This window comes from Seriola aureovittata, chromosome 23 (assembly GCF_021018895.1).
Source record: "Seriola aureovittata isolate HTS-2021-v1 ecotype China chromosome 23, ASM2101889v1, whole genome shotgun sequence".
Taxonomy (NCBI): Eukaryota; Metazoa; Chordata; class Actinopteri; order Carangiformes; family Carangidae; genus Seriola; species Seriola aureovittata.
The window spans coordinates 4,715,759-4,740,977 of record NC_079386.1 but is presented as its reverse complement, the minus strand read 5'-3'; the positions used below and the strand labels follow the sequence as shown (position 1 = coordinate 4,740,977).

Genomic DNA, 25,219 nt, shown 5'->3' with positions numbered 1-25,219 from the left:
CCTGTGAAGACTTTCAGTAGATCACAGAAATGTATTTTTATGATCAAACTACATGTTTAGAAGTTCATTGATGTTCCACAACACAGTGAGTTTCTTTGTGTGTGTCGCTCTCTGATGACACAGCTTGTGAAGAGAAATCACAGATGTTATGTGGCACTGTGGTTAGCAAAACCTAAAGTCATGTTTATGGGTTGATCAGACAATAGATTCGTGGAGAGCAAGTGTCGAGGTGTTCTTAAGGCTTTTTTGGTCTCTTAACCATCAAAGGTGCATTTTCCTGACATGCACAATGTTTCAAAAAGTTTATTTATACAGCACATTTCATACATCAGGCATAGACTCAATGTGCTTCAAGATAGAAAACAAAAATAAAAGACATACATAACAAAAACATAAAAGATAAAAAGGTATTACTATAAAAAGGGGAATATAATACGGAGATATTTTAATTATTATAAGAATAGAATGATCATAATAATACGGATAAAAGTTTTAGCTGTAACAATGTTGATGGTATTTTTGAGCTAACGTGAAACACAGATTAAGATGAGGCCAAGATTTTACCAGCTCTTATACATGTAAACCAAAAGACAAACCATTACAAAGAACACGAGGATCCCAGTTCTAATGATGGAGAACCAGACAAAGATACTCGTCTGTGCCATTTGGTCTTTAACATAATCTGTGACAAGCAACTTGCTTCCATTACCAAACAGTATCTCCCCACAGGAGGCCACAGCACAGTAGTAGGTTCCAGCATCAGAGGAGCTCAGGTTCTTCCTCTGCAAATGGTACACACAGCTCTGTGAAGGAGACCCTGGTGTAGAGACGTGTTTACACTGACTTTCGTGTGTGTAAAGAATTCCTTGGTGATGTCCATGTCTGAACCAGTAAACACTGCGATCCCCATCACAGTTCCCAGTGTGAACTGTACAGTTTAAAGTCACAGAGCCTCCACGCTGTATGGTCTCAGACACTGGCCCCTGGACAATTTTCTGGAGTCTGGCTTCTAAATCCAAACGTAAAAAAAAAAAAAGTTATAAAAGGGTTAAAAAAAAAAGTAAAATATAAGTTAAAAAAATAACTTATAAAATAAGTTTTTACATATATGTATTATGAGTATTAGCCTCTGTATTTTAAATCCAGTTTTTTTCTGGCTCATGATAAGACTTATGAACAGAGGGAGACCAGGGACAGCTGTAACATGAAATGACACAGAAATTACTAGCATGTGCCAAAGTAGCAGTCAAGCTAATTCACATGAAGTGAAAACATGGCTGGTGACGCTTGGACGGTTATAACGCCTACAACCATCCCTGAACCAAGTTGTCAGTGTGTTTCAGTGCAATGAATGCTGTTGCGTGGACTACAGGGCCAGCACCCACTGTGGCAACAGTGGCATCCTACATGCCACTTGCAGCATCCTCCCCTGTCACACCATGTGTGACTGAGCCATCATCCTCTGCTATGGATACAACCTTTTCACACCATTTGTCCACATCCAAAAGCTGGACCAAGAAAACAGACCACAATGGAGAGGAAAAGAAGAGAAACTGCTGTCCTTATGTATACTCCAATGAAAAAACAACTGGAGGCTGAGAAAAGCAGGTCTAAAGCTAAAAGAAAAATGAATTTCAGCTCAAAAAAAAATCCCAAATCCAGGAAGAAGCCTCATCTGATGAATATGAATTCTACATTGTGTGCCTGGAGAGCTACTCCAGGTCAAGGGAGGTCTGGCTCCAATGCTGGTCCTGTAAAGCCTGGGCACACAAGGACTGCACAGATGGAAGTGACGTTTACACTTGCCACAACTGTAACTCTGAATGACTCCATCAATGTGGACTAACAAGTCCTCAAACTCTTTCATTTTGATTTCATGTTTAAACGTTTTTGAGGATGTGTATTGTACCCATTAAAAAATGTTCTTGCATTATAATTTGACAGCTTCCACTCTTCATTATTAAGTAATCATCAAGTAATCATTGTTTCGAAAAAGAATTTAGTAATCAAAACAATGTGAATGATAGATAATCCTTTTCATTTTGAGTATTTAATTAATTAATTATGTATATTTTCGACATGTTACAACTGTCCCTGGCATGTGTTACGACCCCTGTACACTGTTGTAACAGTGGAGTGACCATATTTAATCAATTTTGCAACTAGTTCATATTTCCACTTCAATACATTATTTCAGTAGTTGACACACTGAAGTTTATAATATAGATAAACAAATTGGCTATCCATGTGGAAATAGTTTTTATTTTATTGGAAAAACTGCAAAAAGTGACAACAACCGCCCCTGGTCTCCCTATATTTCAAATTGCCTACAACTATCAAGTGTGTTATTTTCTAATTCATATTTACTTGTTTAAAGACTTTATTATTTTTCTGATACTTCAAGGGATTAAAGAACAAAATAAAATTACTTTGGATGCAACTCTTTACCAATTTCTACAATTTCTGCATTTCATCTATAGTCAAAGCCAATGAAATAAAAAAAAAAAAATAAAAAAAAAGCACAATACCTTTGACATTTAAGAAGACCCCCTCTCCAAATTCCACCATGTTGGAGTGTGAGCTTCCACAGAAGTATGTGGCTGAATCTGAGAGGTGGACGTCAGAGATGTGTAAATGATTGATCATTTCCTTCATCTGTACAGAGAAACGAGGGTTCTTCTCCAACCAGTGGAAGACTTTGGAAGGTTTGTCGTATTTGTAAATCGTAGACAGGAGCTCAGGTCTGCTTCCTAAGGTTTGTCGGTACCAGGAGAAGTGCATCGACACTTGGCTGTCATAGAAACAATGTAAAGTCACATTGTCCCCAACACCGACAGATACAACACCAGTGTCTTGTTTGACTTTTGCCGACTGGATCACAGCCGACAGGTGAACTGGTTCAAAAACATATAATGTTAAAGAAACATTAGCTGGTTTTCGTTTCTTTTTAGCTTCAATTAGAATCACAGACTGAAATTATTATTTATCACAGGACTTACATACTCCACAGAAGATCGTATACAGGTGCATCGTCTCTGAGGTCTTGAGAACTGAATGTCTTGAGCACAAGAGCAAACAACAGCTTTAAAATGAGGTTACACTTGATTGGCTGCTAAGAGGGTCAGCGTGTGGTGCTGTCTCGGCCTGAGTAGGAAATGAATTTGTTTGGCTCTACCAGGCAGCTGAAGTGTTCCATAAAACACTTAACCCCTGCCAAATGCAAATGGGTTTTTTTTTTAAATCACTAAACATTTGACTATTTGACTACATGGACGGGTTTGGTGGGATTTGTTTTTAGGAAAGCTAAGTTCACAGCATACACAGCAAAGTCATTTCAAATGCTGGATTTAAGAGGTGGAGTTCAGAGCATTTGTTTTGGTAGACAGAGTTATGTAGCGCCTTCTGAGGGGGGGGGGGCAACTTTATACTACAGGGGTTCAGTTGATTGATTGAGAGAGTAAGATCTTGGAGAACCAATTGATTGCGCAAGAGGAGGGAGAGTGGTAGTGTGCACATGAACAATGGCTTGTGTGTGTCTAGTAATAGAGGTTGTGGATAGTTGTAGTGGTAGTCTGTGACAGCATTTGTTCTGCATGAGAGAAACCCCCTCCCCCTATCACTCTGCTTTTGATATTTAACAGGGACACCACAGAGCATTTGATGACCACTGGTGTCCCACAGGGCTACGTGCTCAGCCGACTGCTTTTCACACTATTCACACTTAGTAGCTTACATCATTCACGTTGAAGACAGTGTTGTGGTAGATTGTATCAGTAACTATAAGGAAACAGAGAGGAAGTGAAGAGGCTGCTTGGGTGGTACAGAAAAAACGACCCGACCCTCAGGGTGTATGAGACAAAAGAGATGGTTATGGACTCCAGGGAGAAGCAGATTGACCATACGCTTTAGCAAGCAGTTTCTTGGGGTTGAAACAGCCAGTGCTGCTGCCTGTGATTATACCTCTCCTTGTTCTGTAGATCACTTATTTATCATTTTTTATTATCATCGAACACAGTATTATTTTTTTTATTCTATATTGGCTTCGAAGACATCCTGATTGATTGTTCTGTCCCTATTGTTGTGTTGTCCGTGTTTTGTGTTTTTGTACCTCGGCTGAACAGGAGAACATTTAGTCCAACAATTTACTTGTATATGGATAAATGACAATAATATTCAACTTGCATGTCTGACTGTCTGAGCTTCTATACGCGACTGTTACAAATTAGATGAGGGTACCTTCATGGAGATTGTTTAAATCTTGACAAACCTCTAAAGTCAAAGTCCTAAAATCAAAGTGGTGAAAGATTAGAGCCGCCTTGCATGAACTATTCAATACCCCGCCCCTTTCCAAAGACACAATATAAAGTGCTCTTGCTGTGACATGGTTATGCGCACAATGAGGAGCTTCACTTTAATAACAGCTTTACTTCTCTACAGCTACAGTAAGTACTGCTATTAAATTATTCTCAGCAACAAATAAAATGTTGGTCACGCTTTTACCCAGAAACCTTTGATTTAAACACGTGTTGAATTTATGAAATGTCTTATTATTAATTTATCAAACGAGGAGTAAATCTCTTGTTGTGTCTGCTGTTTGTTTCAGGCTGGATCTCTGTCTCTGTCTCAGTCTCTCAGTCTCAGACTGTGAAGGTCCAGTCTGGTGAAGACGTCACACTGCTGTGCTCCAACATTTCCAGAAGTCCAACTCAGACAGACTGGTTCAGAGTGGTCAACAGAACCAAAGCCAGCTGTATCTCCTCTATGTATGAGTCTGGAAATGAAGCTTCATTCTGTGATGGATTTCAAAATAGATTTGAAATGAGCTCCAACATCTCTACTGTCTTTCTGAAGATCAAGAAAGTGGATGTATCTGACTCTGGACTGTATTTCTGTGGATTTTACAAAGGCAAACATACAGTCATCACTGATGCAATACATTTAAATGTTAAAGGTAAGACTGTATTTAAGTCAGACATGTCATTGTCTGATTGTATTTACACTATATCTCAAATTTATTATCACAGTAAAGTGAAAACAGCACAAAGACAAACTTAAAACCAATACATGTCAAACAATTGAATCTCGCTTTTTCACAGGTAATAATGAATCTGATTATGAAGAGGATTGTAACTCTGAAGGTAAGGTTCCTTTCTCTCTGTTACCATGGGGTGTATCATTTCAATGTTAACCATGTCTAAATCCACCTGAGCTGAATCTATCATCTTTATTGTAGAAATACCTGGTGGAATGACAAACCTGATGAGTGTGGTGCTGGGGGGTCTGACTGTTTTGCTCACTATAGTCGTCATTGTTCTGGCTGTTAAAATCAGCAAACTTCAAAAAGGTACAGCTGATTTATAATTTAAATTATGCTGCACACGACCTTGTAAATTGTGTCAACGTGACAGAAAACTCCACATTAAAGTATCAGTAATAATTAACTTATCACACTGTTTTCTTTTGCTACATAGCTGTGAATGAAAAGCCGCAGCCAGAAAGAAAGAAGGTAATACAATTTTTTTCAATCATATAAATCAAGGTTTCTGTGAGATACGTGATTGCGTCCATGACTAAAAGGACCGGTAAATCCTTCATGGATTATTTGATGATACTGCATCCCACCATGTTGGGCTGGCATACCCGATTGCAACTGTAGTTGTTCATGTTCAAACGGCGTACCAAGGGCAGGTTGTTTCCAGGCTGTGCTTCATCAACCCAAGGCTGGGTTCAAACAAACAGATGTATCTGGTGAACTTTCCAACCATTTTATCTCAGTTTCCATATGTACCGCCAGAGATTCCATGGTGTTATCATAGTCCTGCGAGTAGCATCAAACAGCACGTTCAGGAAAACAGAAAGTCATGATAGTCCTCTTTAACCTCTATTAATATTAGCCCTGTTAGTTCACATAAAATTCAACATTAAGAGGAGTTTTACATTTTTAAATGTGTCATTGCTCCATTAAATGTCTTAAATTAAATTTTAGCTCAATTAGGATTATTACAAACCTATGGGGTTCCATTTGTGCCAAGACTATATCCACATGTGCACTGTCTATGTCGACTGAACATGTGACAACACATTTGTCTGTCTGTTCAACTTTGAACAAAACTTTTGCTGTCTTGTTACACTCTCTTGTTCTTCGACTATGTTCTGCATATCGTCCAGAAATTCTGGCACAAATAGAACCCCAGACAATTCCACTAGTTTCAATGACTGTTGGGAAATGAAGCTACACTGTGTGCTGTTTTTTATGTCATTACGTGACTCTAAATATTTTTTACAGAATCTGGGCTCAGGTGACCTGAACTACGCAGCTCTAAGTTTCCAGACCAAACCAAAAAGAAACCACAGGCCTGCATCAGAGAGAGAGCTGGAGCCCAATGTTGTGTACGCTGCCACCAGATAGACTCAGGGAACCACTGGAACAGCAGCTCAGAGAGGAGCTCAGGCTTTATCATATTCATGTACTGATATAGTTTTGTGCGTGTGTGTAGTGGGTGGAAGGACTCAATGCCAAAAAATAAACGTTTCTTTCAGTTTCACGGTCAAAGTCTGTGTCGTTCTTCAGTTTCCTGTTGTCTGAGAGGAACAAAATCATACTTGATGTGTGACAGAGGAGGAGTCAGAAAAGACTCTGATGACTGTCAAACTGACTTATAGAGAGAATGAAGTGGGCTGTGGGGGGAGGAGGGAGTGAGATACACATCATTTGGTTCACAGGAAGATATAGTACAGTGTGGTCTGGAAGACTTCAGCCATGATCACAAACACCAGAGGACTTGCTCTTCTTACAGAAAAGGAAACTGCTGTTTATCAATCTCATCTGACTTTGTTAAATCACTCCACTCCTCATCACATCACTCAAACTGAACCACTTTACATTCACACACTGCATCAGTAAACTGAAATCAGTAACAGGTGTTCTCATAATCGAGATCAGAAAGGGTAACAACAACAAAAACCATTTAAAAAGAAGTAGATTGATACACAAATTTTTTGATTGGTTTGACCAGGACAGATCTGACCATCAACAGAAAAAAACTCCACTCCACTCCATCTTTAGAATGAACTCATACAATGCATCCATAGAAAGCAGCGTCAGTCAGTGAAAATATGATGCTAGAGGCCCTTGGTTTGTTTCTTGTCATATTTCATGTCATCATACCAGACTCTTATGGATGTCAGGGGTCAACGGTAACTGGACCCAAACACAGACAAGACAAATGAGTAAATGCAAAGAAAGAGGTTTAGTGAACACAAAAGTCTAGAAACTTACAGGATGCTGAAGAAAAAACTGAAGTAGATGCAGGAACACAAAACTCAGAAAATCCAAACCAAGGTCATCTAAAAGCTCAGGAATAATCATAAGAAATCTCTAGAGGAAACTCAACAGGAGGAAAGCAGAAGAACTGACAAAGAAAACTGGGAGCAAAGAAACTAAAAACCAAGAAGCAACTTCCAGGGCTGAAAAATGAAGTGCCAAAAACTGCAGTTCCTTTAATGGCCACTTGAGGCTGGCTCCGAAAGCAAGTCAATCTCCATAGACTCCCATGTTAAAATGCCCAACTTTATAGCAGAAATTAACATGTTTACACCCTGGTACAAAACAGTTTTGGTCTCTGTAGCTAATTTCCTGCTTCATGACAACTGCACAGGAGGGATTTTTTACATAACTCACGTGTTTACATTTTATTGAGGCTGAAAGTTATGCAGAATTGAGGGCGTAGTCACTTTGAGTGACAGGTGGATGAGTGTATGTTTGCCACAAACTGTCATCCACCTAAGTCTCGTCTTCACAGGCCCAACCTCTTTGTTCATTTTTAGATTAGTTGGGAGTTAGGGGCGGAGTCAGACACTGCCAAGATGGTGACAGCCGAGCAGCTCACTCTGAACTTCAAAACCGCTCTTCAGAGGTTACGTCTGTCTTTATATACAGTCTATGCTCAATACACACAAAAGGAGCAGGTAACAAGACACAGGTGTAACACACCAGGGTGGGGCAGGCCATCACATTAGCTTGAAACTAGACAAACACAGGGAGTAAACCAAGCAGTGGACACACGAGGTAAGTATTTCAAAATAAAACAGGAAACACATCAAAGTCCAGAATACTGCAGGAGTCAATGAACAGTTGATCCTTATGATTCTGCAGTTCCTTGTGGCAACTTTTGTCTCTGCATTTGTTTCTACCACAGACATGACATGGTACCTTAAGATAGTGACTCTCCTACCAACAAACTTTCCAGTGAGGTCATTTTTAACCCTTTTTGAAAAGTTTATCTTACTGGACATTTGCTGAAGCTAAAATAGAGTGTTTATGCAAAGGCATTGCATTATATTGGCTGGTGAGTGTGACGAGCAAGAAGAAAAACTAAAGACACTCCGCCCCTCTAAACGTCTTTATATGAGCTCAGTAGTTCAAACAGTCTTTGTAGTGTCACAATTACACGCAACAATGAGGAGCTTCACCGTGGCAACAGCATCATTTCTCTGCTGCGTCAGTAAGTACTTGAACTGTTTGAACTAATGTAACTGATGTAACCAGTATACCACCAGAGTTTAAACTTGCATATTAGAGCTGAGTTGATTGTTTCTGTTGCTTTATTCCAGTAACTGTTACATTATACACTCAGAGGTAAATCTCTTGTTGTGTCTGCTGTTTGTTTCAGGCTGGATCTCTGTCTCAGTGTCTCAGTCTCAGACTGTGGAGGTCCAGTCTGGTGAAGACGTCACACTGCACTGCTCCAACATTTCCAGAAGTCCAACTACGACAGAGTGGTTCAGACTGGTCAACAGAACCAAAGCCAGCTGTATCTCCTCTATGTTCAATTCTGAAAAAAAAGCTTTCTTCTGTGATGGATTTCAAAATAGATTTGAAATGAGCTCCAACATCTCAACTGTCTTTCTCAAGATCAAGAGAGTGGATATATCTGACTCTGGACTGTATTTCTGTGGATTTTACAAAGTCGCACACACAGTCATCACCGATACAATACATTTAAATGTTCAAGGTAAGATTGTATTTAAGTCTAACCTCTTTCAGAGATTTTATTTTCTCATCATATTTACAGTACACTGTGTCTCAAATTTATTTACAACACAAAGACAAACTAAAAACAAATACATGTCAAACAATTGAATCTAGTTTTTCCACAGGTAATAATGAATCTGATTATGAAGAGGATTGTAACTCTGAAGGTAAGGTTCCTTTCTCTCTGTTACCATGGGGTGTATCATTTCAATGTTAACCATGTCTAAATCCACCAGAGCTGAATCTATCATCTTTATTGTAGAAATACCTGGTGGAATGACAAACCTGATGAGTGTGGTGCTGGGGGGTCTGACTGTTTTCCTCACTATAGTCGTCATTGTTCTGGCTGTTAAAATCAGGAAACTTCAGAAAGGTACAGCTGATATATAATTTGTTGTGAATTGTTTCAACATGATGCAAACCTCCAAATTAAAGTATAAGATAATATATAACTCATCAGACTTTTGTCTTTTGCCACGTAGCTGTGAATGAAGAACCACAGACAGAAAGAAACAAGGTAAAACAGTTTTTACTCATATAAACCAGGGTTTCTGTCAGATACGTTGTTGAGTCCAGTTACACTGACAGGACAAGTAAAACCTTTATGGATAATTTGAGCGATGCCACGAACCACTGTGTGGGCTTGTTACACCCGATTGCCACGTGACAGTGACTGTTCTTGTTCTAACAGCATTATTGCCTTTCATCAACCCAAGACTGGTGGGTCAACGAGGCATTTTAAGCAGATCTAACCAGATGTCTCTGGTGAACTTTTCAATCATTTTATCTAGATTTCCATACGAGCCGCCAAAACATCACTGATGCTTTGGCCTCACAACTGAGGCCCAGTGAGATTATTATGCACTGCCTGAAAACCTGTAAACTATAGGTTATGGTTTCAGAGTTGAATTTAAACAGACGACTGTTGTGTTAATGATTTTTGTCACATAGTCCTGCAAGTGTGAACAAACAGCAAGTGCAGGCAAGCAGGAAGTCATTGTAGTCCTCTTTAACCTCAATTAATATTAGCGTTGTTAATTCCTATAAGATCTAACATTGGTTTAGGTCATTAAGATGAGTTTTATCATTTTGAACTGTGTAATAGTTCCATTAAAAGTCTTAAATCAGATTTTAGCTATACTATGACTAGGACTTTTAATGTTCTAAATGATTCCGTTTTAGTTCAACCCACAAATCTATAGGGATCCATTTTAGCCAAAACTGTGTCCACATGCAAACTGTCGACTGAACATTTGACAACACATTTGTCTGTCTGTTCAACTTTGAACTAAATTTTTTGTCATCATGTTACACTCTCTGTTGTTTGACTCTGTTGTTGTACGTGTCGTCCAGAGATTTTGGCACAAATAGAACCCCATACAAATCCACCAGTTTCAATGACTTCTAGCAAAAATGAAAGTTTCACTGTGTGTAATACATTACGTGACTCTCAATATTTTTACAGAATCTGGGCTCAGGTGACCTGAACTATGCAGCTCTAAGTTTCCAGACCAAACCAAAAAGAAACCGCAGGCCTGCATCAGAGAGAGAGCTGGAGCCCAATGTTGTGTACGCTGCCACCAGATAGACTCAGGGAACCACTGGAACAGCAGCTCAGAGAGGAGCTCAGGCTTTATCATATTCATCTACTGATATGGTTTTGTGCGTGTGTGTAGTGGGTGGAAGGACTCATTGCCAAAAAATAAAAGTTTTCTTTTTGTTTCTCTGTCAAAGTCTGTGTCATTCTTCAGTTTCCTGCCTCTTGTCTGAGAGGAAAAAAAGATCATGCTTGATGTGCAATGAGGAGGAATCAGAAAATATAAGAAGAAGCAGTGAGAACTAACCTTAGGACAAAATAAACTCTCCTTTGGCATTGTAAATAATTAGCTTTTAATTACCTTAAATAAAGGTTAAACAAAGACAAAGAAACAGGAAGACTTCAGCCATGACCGAAAAACACCAGAGGACTTGCTCTTCTCACAGAAAAGGAAACTGCTGTTTATCAGTCTCATCTGACTTTATTACATCACTTCACTCCTCATCACTTCTCACAAACTGAACCACTTTACATTCACATACTGCATAAGTTAACTGAAATCAGTAACAGGTGTTCTCATAATCCAGATCAGAAAGGGTAAAATAAAATATTGAGTTAGACACAGTGGAACCAGTTAGAGAACAATTTCCCAATTTCATTTTAACTATTCATTCAGCACAAAGCATCAGTACTCATTACTGGGAGTTTAACAAAATGCAGTGACTGGAGAGGAAGAAACCATGTGCCTCCGTTTCTGTTGTTAATGTTTCGCTACATGAAACGGGTTCATAACTGCAAGATCCTACAACTGCTTTTCATGGAACTGGAAAAACAACTGAAAGCATTTGAAAAGAAGTGGAGATTGATACTGAAATTTGGGAAAGCTGTTGCTGTTGATGGGTTTGACCAGGACAGATCTGACCATCAACAGAAAAAAACTCCACTCCATCTTTAGAATGAACCCATACAATACATCCATAGAAAGCAGCGTCAGTCAGTGAAAATATGATGCTAGAGGCCCTTGGTTTGTTTTCTTGCCATATTACATGCCATCATACCAGACTCTTATGGATGTCAGGGGTCAATGGTAACTGGACCCAAACACAGACAGGATAAATCAGTAAATGCAAAGAAAGAGTTTTAATAAACACAAAAGTCCAGAAACTTACAGGATGCTGAAGAAAAAACTGAAGTAGATGCAGGAACACAAAACTTAGAAAATCTAAACCAAGGTCATCTAAACGACAGATAAAGCTCAGGAACAATCACAATGAATCTTTAGAGGAAACTCAACAGGAGGAAAGCAGAAGAACTGACAAAGAAAACTTGGAGCAAAGAAACTAAAAACCAAGAAGCAACTTCCAGGGCTGAAAAATGAAGTGCCAAAAACTGCAGTTCCCTTAATGGCCACTTGAGGCTTGCTCTGAAAGCAACTCAATCTCCATAGACTCCCATGTTAAAATGCCCAACTTTATAGCAGAAATTAACATGTTTACACCCTGGTACAAAAAACAGTTTTGGTCTCTGTAGCTAATGTATTCCTTCATGACAACTGCACGGGAGGGTTTTTTTACGTAATTCACGTGTTTACATTTTATTGAGACTAAAAGTTATGCAGAAGTGAGGGCGTGGTCACTTTGAGTGACAGGTGGGTGAGTGTATATTTGCCACAAACTGTCATCCACCTAAGTCTCGTCTTCACAGGCCCCACCTCTTTGTTCATTTTCAGACTAGTTGGGAGTCAGGGGCGGAGTCAGACACTGCCAAGATGGTGACAGCTCAGCAGCTCACTCTGAACTTCAAAACCGCTCTTCAGAAACCTGTGGGTGACATCACAGAGATTATGTTCGTCTTTCTGTACAGTCTATGCTAAATACACACAAAAGGAGCAGGTAACAAGACACAGGCAATCACAATAGCTGGACACTGGAAAAACACAGGGAGTAAACCAAGTGGTAAGTACACACAAGGTAAGTATTTCAAAATAAAACAGGGTATAAATCAAAGTCGATAATACTTCAGGATTCAATGAGCAGTTGATCCTTATGGTTCTGCAGTTCCTTGTGGAAACTTTTGTCTCTGCATTTGTTTCTGCCAAATATCTGATATGGTACCTTAAGATAGTAACTCCTACCAACAAACTTTCCAGTGAGGTCATTTTTCAAAAGTTTATGTTATTGGACCTTTGCTGGAGCTAAGAGAGAGTGTTTATGCAAAGCCATTGCATTATATTGGCTGGTGAGTGTGACGAGCAAGAAGAAAAACTAAAGACACTCCGCCCCTCTAAACCTCTTTATATGAGCTCAGTGGTTCAAACAGTCTTTGTAGTGACACAATTAAACGCAACAATGAGGAGCTTCACCGTGGTAACAGCATCATTTTTCTGCTGCATCAGTAAGTACTTGAACTGTTTGAACTAATGTAACTGATGTAACTATTATACCACCAAACTTGCATATTAGAGCTGAGTTAATTGTTTCTGTCTCCTCATTACAGTAACTGTTACATTATACACTCAGAGGTAAATCTCTTGTTGTGTTTGCTGTTTGTTTCAGGCTGGATCTCTGTCTCAGTGTCTCAGTCTCAGACTGTGGAGGTCCAGTCTGGTGAAGACGTCACACTGCTGATCTCTAACATTTCCAGTCATGGTACTCTGACAGAGTGGTTCAGACTGTTCAACAGAACCACGGTCAGCTGTATCGCCTCTATGTACAGGTCTGATCATGAAGCTTCATTCTGTGATGGATTTCAAAATAGATTTGAAATGAGCTCCAACCTCACCAACGTCTTTCTGAAGATCAAGAGAGTGGATGTTTCTGACTCTGGACTGTATTTCTGTGGATTTTACATAGGGAAACACACAGTCATTACCGATACAATACATTTAAATGTTCAAGGTAAGATTGTATTCAAGTCAGACATGTCATTTTCTGAATGTATTTACACCACTGTCTTTCTCAAAATCAAGAGAGTGGATGTATCTGACTCTGGACTGTATTTCTGTGGATTTTACATAGACCCACACACAGTCATCATCGATACAATACATTTAAATGTTCACGGTAAGATTGTATTTAAGTCTAAACTCTTTCAGAGATTTTATTTTTCTCATCATATTTACAGTACACTGTGTCTCAAATTTATTTACAACACAAAGACAAACTAAAAACAAATACATGTCAAACAATTGAATCTATTTTTTTCACAGGTAATAATGAATCTGATTATGAAGAGGATTGTAACTCTGAAGGTAAGGTTCCTTTCTCTCTGTTACCATGGGGTGTATCATTTCAATGTTAACCATGTCTAAATCCACCAGAGCTGAATCTATCATCTTTATTGTAGAAATACCTGGTGGAATGACAAACCTGATGAGTGTGGTGCTGGGGGGTCTGACTGTTTTCCTCACTATAGTCGTCATTGTTCTGGCTGTTAAAATCAGGAAACTTCAGAAAGGTACCGCTGATATATAATTTGTTGTTAATTGTTTCAACATGATGGAAACCTCCAAATTAAAGTATACGATCAATAATAATTAACTCATCAGACTTTTGTCTTTTGCCACGTAGCTGTGAATGAAGAACCACAGACAGAAAGAAACAAGGTAAAACAGTTTTTACTCATATAAACCAGGGTTTCTGTCAGATACGTTGTTGAGTCCAGTTACACTGACAGGACCAGTAAAACCTTTATGGATTATTTGAGCGATGCCACGAACCACTGTGTGGGCTTGTTACACCCGATTGTCATGTGACAGTGACTGTTCTTGTTCTAACAGCATTATTGCCTTTCATCAACCCAAGACTGGTGGGTCAACGAGGCATTTTAAGCAGATCTAACCAGATGTCTCTGGTGAACTTTTCAATCATTTTATCTAGATTTCCATACGAGCCGCCAAAACATCACTGATGCTTTGGCCTCACAACTGAGGCCCAGTGAGATTATTATGCACTGCCTGAAAACCTGTAAACTATAGGTTATGTTTTCAGAGGTGAATTTAAACAGACGACTGGTGTGTTAATGATTTTTGTCACATAGTCCTGCAAGTGTGAACAAAGAGCAAGTGCAGGCAAGCAGGAAGTCATTGTAGTCCTCTTTAACCTCAATTAATATTAGCCTTGTTAATTCCTATAAGATCTAACATTGGTTTAGGTCATTAAGATGAGTTTTATCATTTTGATTTGATTTGATTAATACATTACGTGACTCTCAATATTTTTTTACAGAATCTGGGCTCAGGTGACCTGAACTACGCAGCTCTAAGTTTCCAGACCAAACCAAAGAGAAACCGCAGGCCTGCATCAGAGAGAGAGCTGGAGCCCAATGTTGTGTACGCTGCCACCAGATAGACTCAGGGAACCACTGGAACAGCAGCTCAGAGAGGAGCTCAGGCTTTATCATATTCATCTACTGATATGGTTTTGTGCGTGTGTGTAGTGGGTGGAAGGACTCAATGCCAAAAAATAAACATTTCTTTCTGTTTCACTGTCAAAGTCTGTGTCATTCTTCAGTTTTCTGCCTGTTGCCTCTTGAGAGGAAAAAAAGATCATGCTTGATGTGTGATGGAGGAGGAGTCAGAAAGGACACTGATGACTGTCAAACTTACTTATAGGGAGAATGAAATGGTCTGTTGGGGGAGGAGTGAGTGAGATACACATCACTTGTTTGACAGGAAGAAATAGCACAGTGTGGTCTGAGGTCAGCTAAGCTGAGAGTCACGAGGGCCTCTAAAGGCAAAGCTCTGAAGGAAAGTATCAAAGGAAGCTGTGAAAACAAACCTGTTGTTTCGGACAAACCTTCACACACTACATCAACGTCTGCTTTCAATATTGAATAAAGACATCTGATGTAACGGCCTCATTTCTGCCACAGGACACAGCTCTCCATTTTGAATATATTCTAAACTATCAGGTCTGATGGTGAGAGGTGTTCATGAAATACTCTTACAGTCTACAGAGTCTACAGCCATGCTCGTCACTCTGTGACAGTGATGGTTTGAGCTTAGTGCTAACATTGTGGGTCATAAAAATTTAAACTTAAACTCATGTTGGTGCTGCAGGAAAAAGATTCCTCCTCTGGGGACCATGAATGTTTGTGAAAAACTAATAGTCGTGAGTCTCTCCGATGTTTCCTCCTCTAAACATCTTGATACTCTCTGCTCTTTCACCTGTCCACCTGGAGCCAGCAGGTGGTGGGCGGGGCACAAGACCTGATCTAGAATTTCTCAACAAGGAAGTAAATGTATATGAGCTTACAACCCCAGTTTTCTTTTTTTTTCACTTTTCATGTGGGGAAATTCATGTTAAACAAAACAGCATTTTTACATGGTTTAAAACATGCCTGGAAAACTTGAGATTGATACAGAAAAGTGACTGAATCTGTTGGTTGGTGTAGTATCAACCAGAAAGCTCCATGAAGCTGTTGGATGTTTTAAAACAACAGTATCAAGGATGTAGAGTGAATGAAATGCCAGCGTAATAATCTCTATATTATATGACAGCTGGTGCTTGGTTGACTGAACACCTTTAGAGTGAACCTAATGCATCCATAGAAAGCAGCATCAGTGATGATAATATGATGCTAAAGGTCCCTGGGTTTGTTTTCTTCTCATATTCCATAAGTCATACCAGACTCTTATTATTAGATGAGGATACTTGTATAAAACTGTAGGAGTCACTGAGCAGTTGATTCTTATGATTCTGCAGATACGATAAGACGATGACTCTCCTAGCAACAAACTGTTACGTTTTTGGCAGAAAGGAAGTTGGACCCCAGAGCAGACACAGAACACAAAATACACCAGCAGTAACTGTGCAAAGGAGTTTATTGGGGAGAGGGCTCCGAGGGCTCCGGGGAATCCAGGTGTCTGGTGAGAACACGAAGCACGGTTAATGGAGGACACTGGAGACCTGAAGCAGGTGAGGAAACACACTCCGGAACACGAGGGACAGGTGGAGACCAGGGAGGTGGACGGTGCGGTGCGGCCACATTGGAGTGTGGCAGGTTCAGGAGCCCACGAATCTGGAAGTCCTGAGGAGTCACAGGAAACACAATGAGTCAGTTTGGACAAAAACACCAGGAGCTCACTGAATGACAAGATGACTCTGTAGTCACTTAAACTAGTCGGAGCAGCCGAGAGAGCTGCTACCACCGTGAGGAGCTGAACAATCTGGCGACGAATGGATGGATGACCGGGGTAGATGTACTGCAGGTGATGAGTGATAGATTGCAGGTGTGGTGGTGAGCTGCTGTCACCTGATGGCAAGGGAAGCACACAGACACACACATACACAGGGGAGACAAACAGGAGGGGAGACAAACAGGAGGGGAGACAAACAGGAGGGGAGACAAACAGGAGGGGAGACAAACAGGAGGGGAGACAAACAGGACGAGGGGACTGTGACACAAACTTTCCAGTTAGGTCCTTTTTCAAAGTTTACATTATTTGCTGGAGCTACAATAGAGTGTATATGCGAGACATTGCGTTATATTGGCTGGTGAGTGTGACGAGCGAGATGAAAAACAAAAGACACTCCGCCCATCTAAACCTCTTTATATGAGCTCAGTGGTTCAAACGATCTTTGTACTGTGACCCGATCAAACGCAACAATGAGGAGCTTCACCGTGGCAACAGCTTCATTTCTCTGCTGCATCAGTAAGTACTTTATGATGAACTCATTAAATTTCAGCAAAAACTGATGTTTGCCAGTAAACCACCACAATCTGAATTTGTTACTGAGAGCTGAATGAATTGTTGCTGTTGCTTCATTCCAGTAACTGTTACATTATACACTCAGAGGTAAATCTCTTGTTGTGTCTGCTGTTTGTTTCAGGCTGGATCTCTGTCTCAGTGTCTCAGTCTCAGACTGTGGAGGTCCAGTCTGGTGAAGACGTCACACTGCTGTGCTCCAACATTTCCAGAAGTCCAACTCAGACAGACTGGTTCAGACTGGTCAACAGAACCAAAGCCAGCTGTATCTCCTCTATGTACGAGTCTGAAAATGAAGCTTCATTCTGTGATGGATTTCAAAATAGATTTGAAATGAGCTCCAACATCTCTACTGTCTTTCTGAAGATCAAGAGAGTGGATGTATCTGACTCTGGACTGTATTTCTGTGGATTTTACAAAGGCAAACATACAGTCATCACTGATGCAATACATTTAAATGTTCAAGGTAAGACTGTATTTAAGTCAGACATGTCATTGTCTGATTGTATTTACACTATATCTCAAATTTATTATCACAGTAAAGTGAAAACAGCACAAAGACAAACTTAAAACAAATACATGTCAAACAATTGAATCTTGCTTTTTCACAGGTAATAATGAATCTGATTATGAAGAGGATTGTAACTCTGAAGGTAAGGTTCCTTTCTCTCTGTTACCATGGGGTGTATCATTTCAATGTTAACCATGTCTAAATCCACCACAGCTGAATCTATCATCTTTATTGTAGAAATACCTGGTGGAATGACAAACCTGATGAGTGTGGTGCTGGGGGGTCTGACTGTTTTCCTCACTATAGTCGTCATTGTTCTGGCTGTTAAACTTCGGACAGGTAAAGATAATATATCATTTGTTACACATCTTGTTGTATGTTTTGTGAAGTTGTGACAATCACGTCCACGGCATTGTAACTAGTCAGCGATAATAAACTAATCAGACTTTTTGTATTTTGTCATTTAGCAGCAAATGAAGAACCGCGTCCTGGAAAAAACAAGGTGAAGAATCTTTTAATAAAATAACCCTCGCTAAAATATGATGAACCATAATCATGTGTGTTTTGTTTCAGCATGTTTAACTGCTTAGACAAAACGACTAAAACACTATTTGCTAAGATGTCCTGAAAAAATATTTTTTCTTCTAGGAAGCATGGGCCTTACTGATTCTGTGCTGGTTTCTGAAAAACAGTACATGACCCTAAATACTCTGTTTTACAGAATCTGGGCTCTGAAGACCTGAAATCTGCAGCAGCTCTGAGGCTCCTTTCAAAGACAATGAGAAACAGGAGACCTGCATCTGAGAGAGAAGTGGAAACTCATGTTGTCTATGATGCCACCAGATAGACTCAGGAAGCAACTGGAACTCAGTGGCGTGTGGTGAAACCACCATCTCAATGCGTAATTCAGCTGTTTACTACATGCATGAAAGAAACCTTTCCTGTCTCATGATTATGTGCTGCTGTCTTTCCTGTGCTGAAAGTCTCTCTTCTGCCTCTCGCTGCAAAGTATAGAGAAAAAACTTGTGTGGTAATCCTCAAACTATTTACTATTAACTGTCAATGACATACTTGAGTGACAGCGCAGAATCTTGTATTTTCCTGTCTCAAACTTCTGCAACTTAAGTCACAGTAGTCACACGTCTGAGAAGGCTGGAAGCTGAGTCAAGGGCAACTTGACCAGCACACTTGTCTGTAGCTAGCTATAGCTAGTCGGCCAATTATCCTCATTGCGCAAAGGTCCAAAGAAGCTGCACCCATCTATGCTCGACAAGCCCTTGTCAACGGGACATGGACACACCCACAAAAATTACAGAAATGAGAGGCGCAACGGGCGATAGTTACCCTAGCTTCCAGAGACAATAGCATACTGAGGCCACAAGAAGGCAGTAAATTACAAGATGAATACAAACAGGCCAAATCTGATCCTTTCTGTGACAGTGTTGATATTGTTTCCACTTCCAATATTGATTGATTGTGATTTTAGCCTTAACTGGTCAAGCACTGCTAGCCTTGTTTCCCCCTGACCGCACACCACTGCTGAACATGCAACCTTGAGTATTACTGATGTTTTGTCTTTTTTATCTGCTATTTTGTCGTTCTGTGTGGGTGGTGGCAAAAAGATTTTTTTGTAATGAAGTCCCAAAATAAATTGAAAGTTTGCCCCTTTTGGCTAATGGTCAACGTCTCTGTCTTATTGTCTGCATCCAATCTGAGAGGAACAAGGACATATTTTATGTTTGTCTGAGGAGGAGCCACAGAGGATGACTGTCAAACTTACTCATAGGGAGACTAAAATGATCTGTGGGGGGGGGGGCTCTCCACAGGAAGTGACAGCACAGTGTGATCTGAGCTCTTTTTCTTGACTAAATAATATCGGCCCGCTGTACCTGTGAAGTAAATAAATGACAGTGGATAATAAATACCATAAACCAACAGCCTTTGATGACAAACATTGTCTGTATGAGTCAGAAATAAAGTCCACCACAGGAAGACTTCAGCCATGACCACAAACATCACATGATTTGCAGCTTTTAAAGTGCTATGCTATATACATCTCTACTATACACAAACTTACCTACCTCCTTTAGCTTCACGGGCTACATAAACACCTGCATTCACACTTGCAGATGAACATACCCATCCAGAGATTCAGGTCACACTCTCAATCTATCAGGTTTCTAATGCTGGTCTCTGAATTCATTCGTAGTCCAGATGACGAGTGAAAAAAATTATGTGGTATGCTGAAAACACCCACACCAACTGTCTCTCTGTCCTGGTAGCTTTAGTGTAATGAATGTCATGAATTTCCACTATGTTATAAATAAAGTATCTATCTATCTATCTATCTATCTATCTATCTATCTATCTATCTATCTATCTATCTATCTATCTATCTATCTATCTATCTATCTATCTATCTATCAACAATTTGATCAAATACACAAACAGAAGGTAAAAGGAGATAGTTAAGATAGTTAATCATCCCTTTGTGGCAATAGATACAAAGTGAAGAACAGTAGTCATTCGGTAACTTCATAGTTGCTTATTTTGTCTTTGATTGTAATCTTAGGAGGAAACATAACTCGTTCAAAGTTTGATGGAGGAGGAGTCAGAACAGGACACTGAAGTCTCTGTGAGGAGGGAGGGGTGAGTTACACATCACTTGTTTGAAAGCAAAGCACCGTTATGGTCTGAGTCAAACCTCGTTTGATCAAATCTGATATGAGGCGATGAATACTGCGTTAGTTTCCTGTGTAACACAAGCAATAGATTGGGCCTCTACTTTAGGGAGAGTGTGCAGGGAGGGAGGAGTTGTGAGGTACATGTCACGTCTTTGACAGTGACAGCACACTAAGTCTTCACACTATACAGCGTGAAATATAATGGAAACAACATGGTCAATACAAATCTCAATTTGTAATAGTTCTAATTGCTTTTCAGTTATGTGACATAACAATTTCCCTGTTTTTCCCAGTTGGCATCATAAAACACATGATAAGATACATAGGTGAGATTGGATCTAGTAAGAAAACTGACAAAAAAAAAAGAAATTTTTTATGAAATAGGATTCAACAAAAAAAACGAACAAACATTATACCCTTTTTGTGTGTGGTTGTGATGCAGACAGCTGAAGGCCTGTCTTCCTGTGGTTCATACTTCACTTTTAGCACCATTTATCACCACAATGGAAAATAACAAGCAGGGCATCAATGCTTATGCATCCTCACTACTGCATATGAGCGCATATCAGCTGTGCTCACACCACACTGCACACTGCAGACCAAAACACTGCAGTATCTCTTCCTGTCACACAAGTGATGTGACCCCCTCACTCACACCTCCACTGCTGCACATCTTAATTTAACTCTCAATATAGAAGAGTTTGAACAACCGTCAGTGTCTTCACTGGCTCCGCCTCCATCACACACCAATTGCGAGCTGGACTGAGTCTGTCAGACAGAAGACAATAAAAAAAAACTGATGAGAATTAAAACTCAGAACACAACAAATTACTGCTGTTTGGCAAGAAGCAAGAACAAAAGTAAATGTTTGAACAAAGGGATGGCCACAAATATGCCTTTGACACGTAACTCTTCCAATGCACAAGATGCACAAAATGACATCACTTCCTCTCTGAGCTGCAGCTCCAGAAGTTTCCAGACTTTCTCTGATGGCAGCCTATAAAACATCTTATGCAGGCCTGCAGTTTCTTTTTGGTTTGGCCTGCAAACTTAGAGCTGTGTAATTTAGGTCATCAGAGGCTGGATTTCGTGCCACCGCACTATCGTGCCACCACATCACAAAGTTGTTGTATAGAAAAGCTTGCAAATGTTATAGTATAGTAGGGCATGAAAAGTCTTATTATAATAAGTCATAAAAATTCATAGTATAGTAAGGCATTAAATGTCAAAAAGCAAAATACTATACTAAGACATAAAAACATCAATAAACTTCATAGTATAGTAAGGCATAAAGCATCATAGTATAGTAGGGCATGAAATACATCAAAGTAAGCGTAATAGTATACAAAGGCATAAGAAATGTAAAAAAAAAACCTCATACTATACTAAGGCATAAAAATGTCAAAAAACATCATACTATAGTAAGGCATAAAAAATGCAAACTCCACATAGAACTGCCCTTCCCGGGGTTCGAATCTATAAGCTTGTTTTAGAGGAGTAACGGTGCTACCCATTAGACTACCGCGCCACCACATCACAGTCATAGTGTAGTACGGCATAAAAACATCAAAACACTTCATAGTATAGTAAGAAATAATCACCACTTAAACATCAAAAAACTTCATAGCATAGTAAGGCATAAAAACATGCAGACTCCATATAGAACTGCCCTTCCCAGTGTTCAAACCCATAACCTTCTCTCAGATGGGCAACAGTTCTAACCATTATACTACCGTGATGCCCCATCACAAAGTCCTTGTAAAGTATGACATAAAAAATTCATACTATCATAAGGTATAAAAATATTATAGTATAGTAAGTCATAAAAACATTTAAAAAAATCATGATGTAGTATGTCGTAAAAATGACAAAAAAACATCATAATATAATAAGGCATAAATATAATATTGCATAAAACATTATAAAACAAAATAGTATACTGAGCATTAAGACGTTATTATGGTAAGGTATAAAATGTCAAAAAAACGTCATACTATACTAAGGCATAAAAACTTCACAATATTGTAAGGCTAAAAATGTCATACTATTGTAAGGCATAAAACATCATTGTATGGTTGGACATTGTATGGTTGGACATAAAAACTTCATAGTATGGTAACGTTGAAATAGTCATAGTATAGTCAGGCATAAAAATGTAAAAAAAAAATGCCACAGTAATTTAAGGCATAAAAACATCAAAAGACATCATAGTATAGTCATAGCATAAAATGCATAGTACGACTAAAAAAAATCATAGTATAGGAAGGCATAAAAAAGTCATACTATAGTAAATATAAAAATGTCACATTATTCTTAAGCATTGGAGTCGCCACTTAACCTCATGTGCTTGTCTTGGGATCGCAAGAGGAAGCCAGAATACCTGAACAAATCCCATGCAAGCAAAGGGAGAACATACAGACTCCACATACACTGGCCCCTCCCGTTTGAAACCATAACCTTAACCTATCATAGTAAGCCATGAAAATGTCTTAATATGGTGAGGCATAAAATGTCATCGTATAGTAAGGCAAAAAAAGTCATAGTATAGTAAGATATAAAAATATCATAGGCAAAAAAAAGTCATGGTATAGTAAGGCATAAAAGTTCATACTATGGTGAGGTACAAAAAATAAAATATTGTCATAGCAATAAAAAAAAAGTCATAGTATAATGAGGCATGAAAATGTCATAATATGGTAAAGCTAAAAATTTCATAGTAGGGACGTCTCGGTGGCTCACCTGGTAAAGCGCAAACAAAAGAAAACCACCCACTCCTCTTTTATACTGACATCACCCTCACTACACAGTTCAGTTAGAGACATTGCAGCGCTGCAGTCGTACACACCATGAAGACCTTCACCTTGATAACAGCTTTACTTCTCTGCAGCTTCAGTGAGTACTGACACTGAATTACTCAATTACATTTAGATCTATGGTGACTCTGACCCACCAGAGTTTAACCATCCACATTAGAGCTGAATGAATTGTTGCTGTTGCTTTATTCCAGTAACTGTTACATTATACACTCAGAAATAAAACTCTTGTTGTGTCTGCTGTTTGTTTCAGACTGGATCTCTGTCTCAATGTCTCAGTCTCAGACTGGAGACGTCACACTGCACTGCTCCAATCTTTCCAGTTATAACTCTCTGACATTCTGGCTCAGACTGGTCAACAAAACCAATGTCAGCTGTATCTCTGTTCTGATCAGGTCTGGATCAAAGATTGAATACTGCGATGGATATCAAAGTAGAAAATTTGAAATGAGCTCCAACATCTCCACTGTCTTTCTCAAAATCAAACAAGTGGATTTATCAGACTCTGGACTGTATTTCTGTGGATTTTACACAAGTGGACGTCCCATTTTCAGTGTAATAGATTTACATGTTCAAGGTAAGATTACTGTAAATCATCTTCTAACAATGCAAACATACGTTTACAGTTGTATACCTGGGCAAAAAAGTGGCTTTTTAGACATCAAAATGTGATTTTAATGCAGATCTGTCAAAATAAGATCAAGGTTACGTTTATTTCCTTAAAAGGCAGTGATCGATCTGATGATGACGTGGACAGCAAGTCTCAGAGTAAGATTTCTCTCATTGTGCAGATTGTTAGCCTGGTTTCAAGCCACCAAATGGAAAGTTTATAGTCTGACTTCATGAGTTTTGTTTTAGAAACGTCTGATGAAAAACCAGAGCTGACGAGTCTGATCCTGGGCGGTCTGACTGTTTTCCTTGTAATGGTCATCATTGGTCTGGTTGTTAAAATCAGGAAACTTCAGAAAGGTATTTTCTTACGCTTCTGTATCTTTTTTATTTGAGAATATTTTTCACATCTTGTAGCATTTGAGAAATGACATTTAACTGAATCTCCCCTGAGTACTGGATGGAAGTACAGAAGTCATTCGTTTTGCAGGTATTTGTGCCAAACCATCAAGCAGATATAGAGATAATTGAAAACATTGACCTTTGACCTTTAAACTCTTTATGAAGGCACAGAATCACAAAGTGCTACTCAAATGAATTTCCCAGTTGTGGGATAAATAAAGTTAATCTAATCTAATCTAAAAAGATTTTACACTGAACGTGACTCATATGACCAGATGTCTTATCTCTGTCATTAAGGTGAGGATGAAGAAAAAGACCCACAACGGAGAGAGGTGAACCCAGTTTAAACATTGACTTTAATACACATGATTTAACATGTCACATCATCACTTAGTATAAATACTCACTACATTTACAGAATCTGCACTCTGGTGACTTGAACTACGCAACAGTGGATTTTGGTCCAGCAGCAAGAAGAAGAAGAGAGCTGGAGCCAAATGTTGTGTACGCTGCCACCAGATAGACTCATTAACCTGCTGTTTGGATGAGGCTAGTGGAGGGGGAGGGGTCACTATTACTCTTGTCCAGAAGTATTCATTTTACAGTGAAGGTGCCATGAAGACCGTCTCATGTCTAAAAGAATATGGCTGGTGTTGCAGCAGAGGAGGAGGGAGTGAGAAACACATGACTTGTTTGACAGGAAGAGACAGCACAGTGTGGTCTGAGCACAGAGGGGGAATCATGAGGCCTGAAAATTAAAACCTGAAAACACAATGAATGAAGTCTGCCTCTCTTCTGCTGACATGTGGAATAGCCTCACCTGTATCTCTCTGGACTGAAGAACATTCTGCATCAATATAGTAACAGTATGTTTTAACTGAGGGTGTGTATAACAACGTGCTGAATGTTTGAATTAAGAA

General features: G+C 39.3%; 6 protein-coding genes across 6 annotated transcripts; 5 read left to right on the top strand and 1 right to left on the bottom strand.

Moving 5' to 3' along the window:
- Positions 1–33: 33 nt before the first annotated feature.
- Positions 34–2,976, bottom strand: LOC130164857 (uncharacterized; the record flags this gene model as incomplete). Its single annotated transcript, XM_056369846.1, has 2 exons — positions 34–1,009; positions 2,529–2,976. Coding segments are annotated over 2 exons (897 nt in total), but the record flags the coding sequence as incomplete, so codon positions are not given.
- Positions 2,977–4,396: 1,420 nt separating this feature from the next.
- On the top strand, positions 4,397–6,539 carry LOC130164856 (uncharacterized). Its single transcript, XM_056369845.1, has 6 exons — positions 4,397–4,442; positions 4,568–4,951; positions 5,097–5,138; positions 5,234–5,344; positions 5,472–5,506; positions 6,287–6,539. The coding sequence occupies exons 1-6, from the start codon at positions 4,397–4,399 to the stop codon at positions 6,407–6,409; spliced, it is 741 nt and encodes a 246-aa protein (XP_056225820.1). The 3' UTR covers positions 6,410–6,539.
- Positions 6,540–8,458: 1,919 nt separating this feature from the next.
- LOC130164647 (uncharacterized) lies at positions 8,459–10,711 on the top strand. Its single transcript, XM_056369514.1, has 6 exons — positions 8,459–8,504; positions 8,673–9,014; positions 9,160–9,201; positions 9,297–9,407; positions 9,517–9,551; positions 10,500–10,711. The coding sequence occupies exons 1-6, from the start codon at positions 8,459–8,461 to the stop codon at positions 10,620–10,622; spliced, it is 699 nt and encodes a 232-aa protein (XP_056225489.1). The 3' UTR covers positions 10,623–10,711.
- Positions 10,712–12,845: 2,134 nt separating this feature from the next.
- On the top strand, positions 12,846–15,043 carry LOC130164729 (uncharacterized). Its single transcript, XM_056369645.1, has 6 exons — positions 12,846–12,965; positions 13,127–13,468; positions 13,780–13,821; positions 13,917–14,027; positions 14,141–14,175; positions 14,798–15,043. The coding sequence occupies exons 1-6, from the start codon at positions 12,869–12,871 to the stop codon at positions 14,918–14,920; spliced, it is 750 nt and encodes a 249-aa protein (XP_056225620.1). The 5' UTR covers positions 12,846–12,868; the 3' UTR covers positions 14,921–15,043.
- A 1,933-nt stretch (positions 15,044–16,976) lies between these two features.
- On the top strand, positions 16,977–19,449 carry LOC130164655 (uncharacterized). Its single transcript, XM_056369533.1, has 6 exons — positions 16,977–17,226; positions 17,405–17,746; positions 17,892–17,933; positions 18,029–18,130; positions 18,259–18,293; positions 18,513–19,449. The coding sequence occupies exons 1-6, from the start codon at positions 17,181–17,183 to the stop codon at positions 18,636–18,638; spliced, it is 693 nt and encodes a 230-aa protein (XP_056225508.1). The 5' UTR covers positions 16,977–17,180; the 3' UTR covers positions 18,639–19,449.
- Positions 19,450–23,321: 3,872 nt separating this feature from the next.
- Positions 23,322–24,646, top strand: LOC130164855 (uncharacterized). Its single transcript, XM_056369844.1, has 5 exons — positions 23,322–23,367; positions 23,542–23,843; positions 23,993–24,113; positions 24,168–24,257; positions 24,597–24,646. Exons 1-5 carry the CDS (start codon positions 23,322–23,324, stop codon positions 24,644–24,646), a joined length of 609 nt encoding a protein of 202 aa, XP_056225819.1.
- Positions 24,647–25,219: the final 573 nt, after the last annotated feature.